Genomic DNA, 14132 nt, shown 5'->3' with positions numbered 1-14132 from the left:
AGTAAAGACATTAAAACTTCTAGCTCAAACTTATGCATAGTGAAATTGACGTGTTGTTATTTTGATTATGAATAAATAGTCTGACTTTGATATTTCTCAGGTATATTAAACACTTCGGAGCCAAGATGATCTTCCCAGCAACAGAAACAACAAAAGGTGGGTATTAACTGTCAGGCAGAGGGATGCTGTGTTCAAAGGGATTCCAGAAATGTGGTCCCTTCAGCATGAGGAAGACATCATACATTTGTTGTGATCCTTTGAGTTGCTTATTACTGAGGCCACCTTGGGCAAAGGTCAACGTACAAAAGGTTTCCAGAGCTCTGTTTTGCCAAATTCCTATCTTCAGACAGACTTTATGAAACATTCTTGTTATATAAAATTAGACCCTCTATAGGAGATTGAGTAGGGGAAAATACCACCATTTTTTCCATCCTATCTCCATCTCTTCCTTCCCTTCACCCAAAAATAGACTCATAATATATTCCATATGAAAAACAAGAATAACATTAATATCTACTGAAGGATAGGGGTGCACATTAAATGTATCAACCTTTTATAACTCTTCACACATAGTAAGCATTCATAAAGTAGTAGCTTTTGTAGCTCCTGAAAATCACAATATCTCTACCATATGTCCTCTCTTGCCCAAATCTACCCTTACTTTTCTCATGACACATTTTACATTTTATCATACATTATGTTTATCAGTTTATGCAAGTCACCCATTTTTGTTAGGCTGTAAACACCGAGCAATGTGTTCCAACTTATTTTTATACCTATGAAGATAAATAAATTACAATAAATAGCAAAAAAATATTCACTTGCTACATATAAGGTGGAGCAAATAAAAATTTATAAAAATTCCTAAGAATTACCCATTATACTGTATTTATAACAGGCATTATTCTAAAGATGCCAACATCTCTCCTTGCTGTGTGCTTGCTCTTGCTCTCTCTCTCTCTTAGCTTTGATCCAAAAAAGAGTATATCATTCCTCTCAAAATCAGGTCATTGTCCTTATTCTTCTCCCCTACACTCAAGCAAGGACCACATCACTTATAGAAGATGAAGAAGTTCTAGAAAACTGCTGTACAACACTGTGCACCTAAAAATTTGTTAAGGGGGTAGCTCTCATGTTTAAGGGTTTTTACCACAATAAAAAAAATTAATGTGATTCTTGGAAATTTAGATTTATATGCTGTCTCAATCTGTTTTCCAATAGCAATTTTTAAATATTTTAAAATAATTTTTAAACAAATAATCTGATTACTATAAAGTTATATTCTCAGTAACAAGTTACCTACATGAAATAACAGGCTACAGATTTAAGAAATTCGACCCAAAACAGCCAAGTGCAAGGAAAGTGACTCATGTCACAGCAACACTGCCATAAGAAACAGAACGATAGAGGTTCCTGGGTGGCTCAGTTAGTGAAGTGTCTGCCTTCGCACTGGGCTCTCTCCTCAGTGGGGAGCCTGCTTCTCCCTCTCCTTCTGCCCCTCCCCCTACTGGTGTGTGCTCTCTATCTCCCTTTCTGTCTCTCTCTCTCTCTCTGCCAAATAAATATAAAGAAAATAAACAGAAGGACATCCTTTTGTAGCAAGACGAGACCCTCCTGAAGTCAACAGAATATGTGCCAATATGAACATTAAATTTGTAGAACATCGAAAGATGAATGGATAAAGAAGCTGTGGTCTATGTATACAATGGAATATTCCTCAGCCATTAGAAACGATGAATACCCACCATTTGCTTCGACGTGGATGGAACTGGAGGGTATTATGCTGAGTGAAATAAGTCAATCGGAGAAAGACAAAAATTATACGGTCTCATTCATTTGGGGAATATAAAAAATAGTGAAAGGGAATAAAGGGGAAAGGAGAAAAAATGAGTGGGAAATATCAGAAAAGGAGACAGAACATGAAAGACTCCTAACTCTGGGAAACGAACTAGGGGTAGTGGAAGGGGAGGTGGGCGGGGGGTGGGGGTGACTGGGTGGCGGGCACTGAGGTGGGCACTTGACGGGATGAGCACTGGGTGTTATTCTGTATGTTGACAAATTGAACACCAATAAAAAATAAATTTATTCAAAAAATTGTAGACTATAAATCTACAATGGCTGGAAAACACATCTTACTTTTTATTCAATTCAGACAGTTCCTTATATTCAATCAATTTGTGCAGAATGAAAAAAAATAAAATTTAAAAGCCAAAATTTGTAAAATATGCTATATAGAGGTCACTACTTAACATACATGCTTATTCTTTCTGACATGAGTTTTATAGGAAAAGAATTATTGAATGACTTCACATGTGATGATTTCATTTGATCACCAAACTGACTACAATCTTAAAAAATTGGGCAGCTCAACAAATTGCAAACACTACAGCCACATGGGCAGGATTCTGAATTGCAGTCTCAGTGCTTAGGAGGAAAAACAAAATAAATTGCTGAGTACTTTCATGGGAAGTAGCTTGAAACAAAAGAGAAACACAAAATGACTCAATGGAGCTGAAAAACTGCACCAGGGTGAAAGAATTTGCTTTTCTTGGCCTAACCCAGAATCAAGGACTAAGCTTGGTCTTATTTCTTTTCCTGCTTCTGGTATATGTGACAACTCTGCTGGGAAACCTCCTCATCATGGTCACTGTGACCTGTGAGTCCCGTCTTCACACCCCCATGTACTTCCTGCTCCGTAATTTATCTGTTGCCGACATCTGCTTTTCCTCCATCACAGCTCCCAAGGTTCTGATGGACCTTCTGTCACAAAGAAAGACAATCTCCTTTAATGGCTGCTTCACCCAGATGTTTTTTTTCCACCTTGTTGGAGGGGTGGATGTATTTTCTTTGTCAGTGATGGCACTGGATCGATATGTGGCCATCTCCAAGCCCCTGCACTATGTGACCATTATGAGTAGAGGCCGTTGCATTGGATTAATACTGGCCTCCTGGGTGGGAGGCTTTACCCACTCCATTGTACAGATTTCCCTGTTGCTTCCGCTCCCCTTCTGTGGGCCCAATGTCCTTGACACTTTCTACTGCGACGTCCCGCAGGTCCTCAAGCTCGCCTGTACAGACATTTTTATGCTTGAGTTGCTGATGATTTCCAATAATGGGCTGCTCACCACACTGTGGTTTTTCTTCCTTCTGGTATCATATATGGTCATATTAGTAGTAGTAAAGTCTCAGGCGGGGGAGGGCAGGAGGAAAGCCATCTCCACCTGCACTTCCCACATCACTGTAGTGACCCTGCACTTTGTGCCCTGCATCTATGTCTATGCCCGACCCTTCACTGCTCTCCCCACAGATAAAGCCATCTCTGTCACCTTCACGGTCATCTCTCCTCTGCTGAACCCCTTGATCTATACTCTGAGGAACCAGGAGATGAAGTCAGCCATGAGGAGATTGAAGAGAAGACTCATGCCTTCTGACAGGGAATAGATGGGTAGTTCACTCCTTCTCATCACCCTTGAAAAATGTTTGTCCATGAAATAAACTGTATTTAGTCAAGGATTCCTAATTAATTTTTATATTTCTACTAAGATACAGAGGGCCTTCAAAGATTCTGCTCAGCATGCAATAATAATGTCAAAATATGGGTTCCATGTTACAAAAGAAGTCAAATTGTTAGCCAGGGAGATGCATGTTGCTTTTGCAATACACCCTTGAAGAAATAAGGAAAACAGAATCAAGGTATACTCAAACAGTTTTATCAATTTAGAATTTTCAACTGTATTGAGGTGTAACTGTGTGAAAATAAATACAGGAAACCTCATTTAAAATGAAGTGGGGAAGCCCTGAAGGGAGAGCTTTCACACTACCACTGGCTGTAAGAGGTATACCTGGCATTCCCCCAGCAGGGAGAAGCCTATACTACCCCAGCAGGAGGAGGGAAGAATTTCTCCTTGCCCAGCAACAGGGCAGCTATTGAGAACTCAGCAAAAACAGCCTCTTCCAGCTTCCTCCTCTTATTCTCCTTGCCATCACCTGTTTTATATCTAATGCCTAATTCCAGAATATTGTAAGGATTTACAGATTCCTATATTTATTTCTCAATCTTAAATCCTCATTATTGCTATTATTAAATTAATCTTCCAAACACCAAAAAAATAAAAAATAAATAAATAAATAAAAGCAAGCCCCTTCTCCCCACTTGCCTATGGATGGCCATGGTTGGTTTATTCTAAATAGCAGTTCCTCAATCATTCCCAAATAAACTCATTTTGCTGGTAAAATAACTGGCTCTTGGTTTTTAAGGCCAGTATTGCATGGTGACCACAAAGGAACCTGAAAGAGATGAATCCCTAAGGAACTAATAGCCCCCAGAACCATGTGAGGTACGCAAATTGAGCCCCTGTGCTCTCTGTTTCCCTGAATTGTCTTTTCCCTTTTGGTTCCAAAAGTCTCCTCTTAGATCAGGGTTCCCTCCTTCTGGCTGAGCTCCACAACTCAGTCAGAAGGATATCTGGAATCTGGCTTTGTATATATACATGGATTTGTATATATATATATATATATATATATATATACACACACACACACTTTTTTTTTTTTTTAACGAAGGCACTGCCTCTTCTGGTGACTACTCTTCTGTTTACCGAATTTTTGGTTTTGAAAAATGGCATGTGAATCCACTAAATTCTCTCAGGAAGGTCCCCCTTCTAGAGCCCAGTCTGGTTTTATGTTTAAAAACTATGGTCCCGGGGATCCCTGGGTGGCGCTGCAGTTTGGCACCTGCCTTTGGCCCAGGATGCCATCCTGGAGACCCGGGATCGAATCCCACGTTGGGCTCCTGGTGCATGGAGCCTGCTTCTCCCTCTGCCTGTGTCTCTGCCTCTCTCTCTCTCTCTCTCTCTCTCTCTCTCATGACTATCATAAATAAATTAAAAAAAAAAAAAAACACTATGGTCCCGGGCAGCCCCGGTGGCTCAGCGGTTTAGCGCTGCCTTCAGCCCAGGGCGTGATCCTGGAAACCTAGGATCGAATCCCACGTCGGGCTCCCTGCATGGGGCCTGTTTCTCCCTCTGTCTGTGTCTCTGCCTCTCTCTCTCTCTTTCTCTCCCTGTTTAATAAATTTAAAAAGTCTTTAAAAAGATAAAAACTATGGTCCCTCCTCAGGAGCATTTTAAACTAATTGGACCAACTTAACCAAAACTAATGTAGAACTCCAATGGCCAGTAGGGGAAACTTTTGATCTCCCCAAACTTGATTTTCTTAGAAGACCACAGCTTTTAAAAAAAAAAAAAAAACACAAATGAAATGGGATGCCTATTTCGGCTGGTATCTTGAGGTTTCCGAGTGTGTTCAGGACTCTAAAATCTCTACAAAATGACATTTCTAAGGTAATGGAGGCAAACAAGCAATTGAAAAAAGACAAGCTTTTGAGGACTCATTCTCCCCTCCCCCATCTTCTTTATTTCCATCCCCACTTTCATCCCCTCCACGTCTCTAACTGAACTTCCCATTTTCTCCAAACCTCTCCCTGCTTCCTCCTCCTCTGAACCCATTAGAATCTGTCCCTTTAAGATTAGATCCCCTGGGGGCGCCTAGGTGGCCCAGTCAATTAAGCAACTCCATTTCAGCTTAAGTCATGATCTCAGGTGCGATTGAGCCCCATGGGTTAGGCTCCGCACAGAGTCTGCTTATCCTTCTCTCTCTCCTCCTGACCCCACTTGCGCTTGTGCTCGCTCTCTCTCTCTCTCTCTAAAATAAATAAAATCTTTTAAAAGAATAGAATATATTAAAATAAAATTAGACCCTCTGAGGATCCTAAACAGTAAGCCCATAATTTCCTGTGTTTCCTAGACTAAGGCTGAACTCTGAGCTGTAGTCAAGGATTTTCCTAGAGTTACTAAAGATCCTCATAGATCGGCCAAGGAGTTTAACAGTGGTTCAAACTTACCAACCAATACCAGCTAGTTCACATGCTCCCTGCCAAGCCCAATCCTGGATGAAAGCAACTAATTGGGATGATCCTGAAATCTCCAGAACTGCAAACAAGAGGCCAAGCCCCTGCCTTCTTAAGTGATCAAGCTCAACAATCACTAAATGACTTCAGCTGGTAATCCTTAGGCTTTCCCCAAACCTACTGACTTAAAATTCAGGCTTGGGCTCAGAAACCCAGGGAACCAGTGCAAGACTATTACTATCAACTACAAACTGGTCTTAAGGAAAATGTTGGCCTTCCTATGGATGTTGAATTCGTGCAGGTAGCCTTCAGCTCTGTGTTCATTGAAAGGCTGAACTCGGACCTTTCCCTTCCAGTTAAAAGGATGGGGCACCTGGGTGGCTCAGTTGGTTAGGCATCTGCCTTTGGCTCAGGTCATGATCATAGGTCCTGGGATTGAGCCCCAAGTCAGGCTTTCCTGCTCAGTGGGGAGTCTGCTTCTTCCTCTCCCTCTACTCCTCCTTCATTCTCTCTCTCTCTCTCAAATAAATAAGTAAATAATTTTTTTAAAGGAGCAGGATGGAATGAGAAACTATATCCACTCTAGATTTAGTTAATTTAGCAAATCAGCTCACCTGTGTCATTGAGACCCCCAACTAAAAGGAAGACCACCGTAAGATCCTTAGTTTTCAGTTCCAACAAGTGAAGTCCTCTAAACAAAACCCCTTCCTGGCCTCTGCCATTATTGGGAAAAGCCAAGACATTGCAAGAAAGATTGCAGTAAACATGCTCCCCATGTTTTCAGCCCTCTGACCAGCTTTTCCAAAGCCCTCCCACAGGACTCTGAGGAACTACAAGGGCTTTCCCCAATCCTTCTTTTAACCAGCTTGGAGAAACAACTCTCAGAATGAAAAAAAAAATCTCTAGGCAGCCCTGGTGGCCCAGTGGTTTAGCACTGCCTTCAGCCCAGGGTGTGATCCTGGAGACCCAGGATCAAGTCTCATGTCAGGCTCCCTGCATGAAGCCTGCTTCTCTCTCTCTGTCATGAATAAGTAAATAAAGCCTTTTAGAAAGAAAGAAAATGAATCTCTCCCTGATCTTACTGACACTAGAGACACTCTTCCCCACTCCATTTTAAAGGAGGTTTCCTGTATTTATTTTCAACCCTGCTGCTGTTAAACTCCTGCCTTGGGTACTGAGATGGTTCAAATGAGGGGGTCTCAGACCTCAACAGGTTCCTATCTCTAAACCTATCTCCCTCGGGCTAAGCCTCCTAAGAGTTATTCATCCTTTTCTCCCTAGAAGTAATCAATACCCTATAAATAAAGAGGCTCTGGAAGGTATCAAGTCCATAATAAAAGATCATAAAGATCAGGACCTCTTCATCCCCTACTCTAGTCCCCGTGATATTTCTATGTTGCCTGCGAGGAAATCCAAAGCCTGCAGATAAAGATAAGTCTGGGATCTCTGAGCCCTGAACAATATTGTTATCCCTCATCACCCTGTTGTTCTAGCCCCGATACGTTATTAGCCTGAGTCCCCATTGAAAGCAAATTTTCATTGTGATTGATTTATATAGCACCTTCTTTAGTATCCCTATGGACAAGGCTAGTTAGTATCTCTGCATCCACTTGGGGAGGAAAGCTATATGCCTGGACAGAAATGCCTTGGGGTTTTGCCTAAAGTATTTCCTACTTCTCCCAAACCTTAAAAACAAATTTGGATGATATAAAGTTACCCAGAGGTTCTACTTTGTGATAACACATAGATGACTTGCTTCCCTGCTCCATTTCTGAGGCTTCTTCACTGCAAGACAGCAACCACTTGTTAAAACTTTGAGCCTTTGGACACCTGGGTGGCTCAGCAGTTGGTCACCTGCCTTCGGCTCAGGGCATGATCCCAGGATCTGGGATTGAGTCCTACATCAGGCTCCCTGTGGGGAGCCTGCTTCTACCTCTGCCTGTGTCTCTGCCTCTGTCTCTCATGAATAAATAAATAAATCTTTAAAATAAATAAGCAAAACTTTCAGCCTTAGTGGAACACAAAATCTCCAAGGAGAAACTTCAGTTTGCTTGAACTCAGGTTTGATACTTGGGGTACCTGATTTCATAACAAGGGTTACCCTTAGATCCAAATAAGCTCCATGGCATCTTGAACTTCCCAAACCCAAAACTAAATGCCAGTCACAAAGTTTTCTTGAGCAAGCTGGCTACTGACAAAATTAGTCTCCAAATTCTTTTATGGCCCAATCATATTTTATTTTATTCCCCCCTATATATTTTATTTAAAAACAACAACCCAACCCTATTATTTGGGAAGATCAGGATGACTTAGTCTTTAAAGCCCTAAAGGAAAGTTTGGTGAGTCCCCCTGTCCTTGGACATCCCAATTATCAATTTTTTTTCATTTTTGTATTTGACAAGAAAGGGAACACCCTTACTGTACTTACCCAAAACATGGGCCCCACCATCGACCCATAGGTTATTATAGCCAACAGCTAGACCCTGTGGCACAAGGACATCCGCCCTTGCCTCAGAGCCATTCCTGCCAACACCCTTTTAGCCAAGACCTCTGAAGATATAGCCATGGGATCCTCTCTAAAACTTTGTATCCCCAAGGAGTTGAAACCCTCCTGAATGCCTATTACACTCAACACTTTTAAGCCAACTGTCTCACCTATGAAATCTTCTTGCTAACTGTGCCGCATATAATTCTTGCTGTAATTATCTTAACCCTGCCACCCTTCTTCCCTTCCCTACAGATGATGCTCCTCATGACTAACTCTGACAAATCTCCTGATCCCCTGTGATGATACAGGAAACTCTTTTGTATAACACTGACTTTTCATGGTTTACCAATGGTTCTTATTTAAGAAATGAAAATAGTAAATATTATGCTGAGTATGCTCCTGTAACTCCTTTTGAGGTGGTACCTTTGCTCTTGGCTACCTTGACTGAATGGGCTGAATTGTACACTCTTGCTCAGGCCTGCATTTTTAGCCAAGGACAAAACTGCAAATATCTATACTAATAGTAGGTAAGCCTTTGGAGTAGCTCATGACTTTGGGACGCTGTGGAGAGAGTGAGACCTCCTCACTCCCAACAGGGACAAAATTTTAAATGGTTTTTATGTCCAGGAATTATTAGATGCCATACTCTTACCAGTTACTTTAGCCATTATCAAGATCCCTGGGTATCCCAAAATTGATTCCCTGGAAGCTAAAGGAAACTATCTTGCTGTTATTTCCATGAAGAATGTGTATATACCCCAACAGGAGAAAGGAAGAATTTCTCCTTGCCCAGCAACAGCCCAGCCAATGAGAATTCAATGAAAACAGCCCCTCCCAGCTTTCTCTTCTTCCCTATAAAAGCAAGCCTCTCCCCTCTGTTCCCCAGACTTCCTTATTGTTCACCATAATTTGCTAGTCCCAAATTTTAATTCCTCTGCTATTCCCAAATAAACTCATTTTGCTCAGAAAAAAAAAAATAGCTCCTTTGGTTTTTGAGATCAACAATTGACAAAAATGGCACATATAGGGCAGCCAGGGTGGCTCAGCCGTTTAGTGCCACCTTCAGCCCAGGGTGTGATCCTGGAGACCCAGAATGGAGTCCCACATCAGGCTCCCTGCATGGAGCCTGCTTCTCCCTCTGCCTGTGTCTCTGCCTCTCTCTCTCTCTCTCTCTCTGTGTGTGTGTCTCTCATGAATAAATAAATAAAATCTTTAAAAAAGTCCCTGTAAAAAAATGGCACATACTAAAATGTGTACAACTCAATGTTTTGATATATGTAAATGATCATAGGGGGAGACTGCATTAATGTAGGATCTGTTATTTCCTACAACTACATGTGAATGTACAATTGTCTAAAAAATTTTTTTCAATTAAATAAATAAAATCTTTTTTTAAAAAACACCTGTCTACGTATGTACTCAGATTCCCACTATATTCCTGCCCTCTTACCAGGTAGGTTGCTGAGACACATACTAGAGACATAATGCATCTTGGCACTGGAGTTCTATAATATCTTTCATGAGGTAATCACATCTTTCTAAAGTAAACATGTCTGAATTAAGTTAATCCTTTGACTCTATAATGTTGATAAGTTAACTATTACCAGAAGGTCGTTCCACCTAAAGTTCACATTCCAGTGGTTGAGAGTTGGTGCCTTGAAATTAGTCCAGCTTGAATAAGACTATGAACCTCATCAATTATGAGTTCTGTGACCTGTGCAAGGTCCTTACCGTGACTTTACTCTGAACCTCAGGCCTGTTGGGCACCTGGTGCTTAGCTCAAGCCAGAACTCAAGGTCCTGTGTCCTATCCCCTCTTCTCTTTCTTCCTATCTTCCCCACTAGGTTTACACTTCACTTATTACTGTATCCTCGGCATCAGCATCAAGCAAAATATAGTAAATAGGCATTAAAAATTGTTGAATTAAAACAACTCAATGATTTCACATTGTTTCTCAATCATTTCTGCTCTTCAAATCATTGGAGGATATGGTTAAAAAACCACCAATTCAGGGGATCCTTGGGTGGCGCAGCGGTTTGGCGCCTGCCTTTGGCCCAGGGCGCGATCCTGGAGACCCGGGATCGAATCCCACATCAGGCTCCCGGTGCATGGAGCCTGCTTCTCCCTCTGCCTGTGTCTCTGCCTCTCTCTGTGACTATCATAAATAAATTTAAAAAAAATTTTTTCAAAAAAAAAAAAAAAAAAAAAAAACCACCAATTCATTTTTACTCTCAGATAACATGACTCCCTAAAATTGATAGAAACCTACATAGCTGCTTCAGATCATGCATATATATCAAAAAGACTGGAATGAAGTAGAACACATTATTTAACATTAACTCAGTACGTATTGGTTTACTCATTATGCTATGTAGAGCTGCTGGAAGGTTTTTTTAGAGCTTAGATCTTAAATTTTTTGAGAAAATTTAGAAAAATGTTCATATCATAATATAAATCTCAGTCCACAAATCAGATGTTCAAAGACCCTGAGGCAGAGATTTTCCCAGACGCAGAGCATCTAAAAAACAGCCAAGAGGACTTTGTAACTACATGAGAGGAAGCAAGGAGGAACAAGGTAACAATTGAGGTCAGAGAGATCATGAGGCCCCAGGACCCAGCATTAGGACCTTTTAGATCATTGTAAGGATTTTGACTTTCCCATTAAGTAAGATAAAGGGTGTCAAAGAGCAGAATAATGATGTTTTAACAGAATTACTGGGGCCACGCCGATGAATAGACTGAAAAGGAATAAGGACAAAAGCAAGGAGACCAATTAAGAGGTTGCTACATTAGAAATTATAAAGACGTGACTTAAGGTAGTAAGGGTGGAGTTGGTGAGAAGTTGGAAAAACTCTGAAGGTTGAGAAAAGAGGATTTGCCAGTAGATCCAATGTGTACTCCCTGGCTACATGAGTATCCTATGAGAATTTGGTCATCCAGCTTGGTCATGAGCCCATCAGCTCCTTCACTCCCGCCTAATAACCCCATCAACTCCAATAATACTTGTATGTCTTATGTCAAGACTCCCCCTGCATGGGTGACACTGCCTGAGGAAGTTGTTCAGAATCCCTAAGAATAGATATTTATTTTCCAACAGGAAAGTTATTAAAGAAAACACTAGGGTTAAAGGGCAATTCTGGCTAAACCAACATAAGGGGATTCTTGCTGAGGTGATAAGACATGGAGGGTGGAGGATCCTGGCTAACCTGACTTTGCAGGATTGTTACTAAAATTGAACAATGCAGAGATAGACATGGAGGCCCAAAAGTCAAGTCCTGCTTTAAAAGTTCAGGGAAGGGCAGCCCATGTGGTTCAGCAGTTTAGTGCCACCTTCAGCCTAGGGCATGATCCTGAAGACCTGGGATCGAGTCCCATGTTGGACTCCCTGCATGGAGCCTGCTTATGTCTCTCTCTCTCTCTCTCTCTCTCTCTCTTATTAATAAATAAATAAAATCCTTTAAAAATAAATAAATCTTTAAAAAAAAAAAAAAGGTTCAGGGGAGCCTGAGTAGAGTTTGGCCAAGGACAGAATCTTTCTCACTGCTAGAAAATTTTAGGTCCTCACAAAAATGTGTGTTCCCAACTGTGTATATCTAATCATGTCCTAATTACTCCCACGGAAACAACCTTACCATCAGCAGACTTTTCCACAGCTACATCCAACTATAACCCCTCTGATAATTCCCACACCAGTTTTGGGATTAAGGAATTGGTAAATAGGTTAGGGCGCTGTGAATCAGCATGGAAGAGACAAGAAAATACTACTCCCTGAGTCTGCCCTTTTCCACATAAAGACAGAAGAGGAGCCATTGAAATCACTGGCCTTTAGAAGGGTATGTAACACAATTTCCTGAAGCTGAATAGTTCTCAAGGTTCATGTGAACACAATTTAAGATGGCATCCTTGAAAGAAGGTTGGAGATTTTAGGTAAGAAGTATAATTCTACATGAGTGTGCACCTGTAGTGTCTGAATGTCTACAGATAGGAGGGACAAGTAAGAGTGAGGAAAATATAAATCTATTTGTGAAATGTACTCACAAAAACATTTGACTGAAAGTAATATGATGGGTACAGAAGGTGCTGCATTTCAAGGTTAACCTTCAGTGACAGCACAGATAAGGAATATCAACAACAAAAGGCACTGTGATATGAGACACAGAGAAATGAGTTCAGTTTAGAATCAGAGAAAAGGCATTTTTGTTTTCTGGGACCCCTTGAATTGCAGAGAGATTTCTCACAGGCCCTATTTCCCCTACTTGGATCTCCTCAGCCTGAAATCTGTAGAGGTATTTCTTATATTAAATTTAAAACTAGGGGGAAAAATAAAATATTTCAGACCTTCAGAATAGTTGAGAGTTGTACAATAAACACCTATATTCCCTTCCTCAGGCTTACTAAAATGTAAAAATTTTCTAGCACTGATTTTCTTTCCATGCCTTCATGCTTGCATCCATTTTTTCCAGCCAATCTTCCCAGCTATAAGCAACTTTTTAAAAAAAATTATTTATTTGAGAGACAGAGAGAGAGAGTATGCACACAGGTGGCAGGAACAGCAGAGGGAGAGGGAGAAGCAGATTACCCACTGAGCAGGGAGCCCAATATGGGCTCCCAGAACCCCAAAATCATGGCCTCAGATGAAGGCAGATACTTAACTGACTGAGCCACCCAGGGGCCCTTACAAGCAACTTTTATATAGTTCAGTGATCCCCTAAAGCTAGAGCTCTCTGGTTCTCCATTCCTATGTGCCACAAACATAAATGTCACTTTCTCCATGCAGATTTCTTGTAGCTTCTGGTGAGAAATCATCCTTTTCTTTCATGCAGCTCATCTGTCATTATCACTCCCATATTACTATCAGACTTCTTTTCCCACTAGTTGTATTTTCTTTCTCTCAGATAACCTAGAAGTCTGCCAATTTCCCATCAATATTTGCTAAACAACTGAATGGATTAAAAATAGGAAAATGATGGGGGCACCTGGGTGGCTCAGTCGGTTGAGCCTCTGACTCTTGATTTCAGCTCAGGTCATGATCTTAGGGTCATAGGATTGAGCCCCGCCTCAGGCTCTGAGCTCAGTGGAGAGTCTTCTTGAGATCCTCTCCCCGCCCCTTCCCCTACTCCTCCCCCACACACACACACTCAGGCATGTGCACTCTTGCACATGCACTTTTTCTCTCTGAAATAAATACGTAAATCTTTAAAAATAATAAAAATAAAAATAGGAGAAAGAAGGAGAAGCTGGTGGGCATTATCCGAATTAGCAAAAGTAGTTTGTGAATGAATATAAGACATATTCCTTTCTAACAGGCCTTCTTGGGGTTTGAGGTACCTTCTCCCCTTTTGTGTAGATGGTCTATTATTGACACAAGAGTCCCTGTGGAAGACATTCACAACTAGGATGGATCTCCTCAACAACGACTGGGTTGGGATGTTCTGATGATCATTTTTTCTCTCTCTTTAAACTAGTCAGGATTGATAGCTTAGCTATCAGTTAGCTCAACATACCCCATTTGCCAATGATCTTCCAGTATTAAGGTTACCCAACATAGTAAAAATTGTAACAGATAACCAACCTGTATGCTGATACCTCTGAATGTGTTAGTTCACCTAATCCTTATAGCCTCCCTATAAGTTGAGTATCATAAGCCTTATTCCATGGATGCAGAAGTGAAGCCTCTCACTTGCCCAAATCACAAAGCCAGGACTTGAGCCCAGAAAGCTCTCACTGCAGAGACCA

The 14132-nt window shown here is 41.1% G+C and overlaps 1 protein-coding gene across 1 annotated transcript; it reads left to right on the top strand.

Annotated features, from left to right (window-relative positions):
• Positions 1-2505: 2505 nt before the first annotated feature.
• Positions 2506-3441, top strand: LOC121472049 (olfactory receptor 4D10). Its single transcript, XM_041723025.1, has one exon. The coding sequence runs from the start codon at positions 2506-2508 to the stop codon at positions 3439-3441; it is 936 nt and encodes a 311-aa protein (XP_041578959.1).
• Positions 3442-14132: the final 10691 nt, after the last annotated feature.

Source organism: Vulpes lagopus, chromosome 11 (genome assembly GCF_018345385.1).
Source record: "Vulpes lagopus strain Blue_001 chromosome 11, ASM1834538v1, whole genome shotgun sequence".
Taxonomy (NCBI): Eukaryota; Metazoa; Chordata; class Mammalia; order Carnivora; family Canidae; genus Vulpes; species Vulpes lagopus.
This window is presented reverse-complemented; position numbering and strand designations above follow the sequence as displayed.

Excerpts from the sequence above, each read along its gene's own strand:
- LOC121472049 (XM_041723025.1), top strand. The coding sequence starts at position 2,506 with ATGGAGCTGAAAAACTGCACCAGGGTGAAAGAATTTGCTTTTCTTGGC.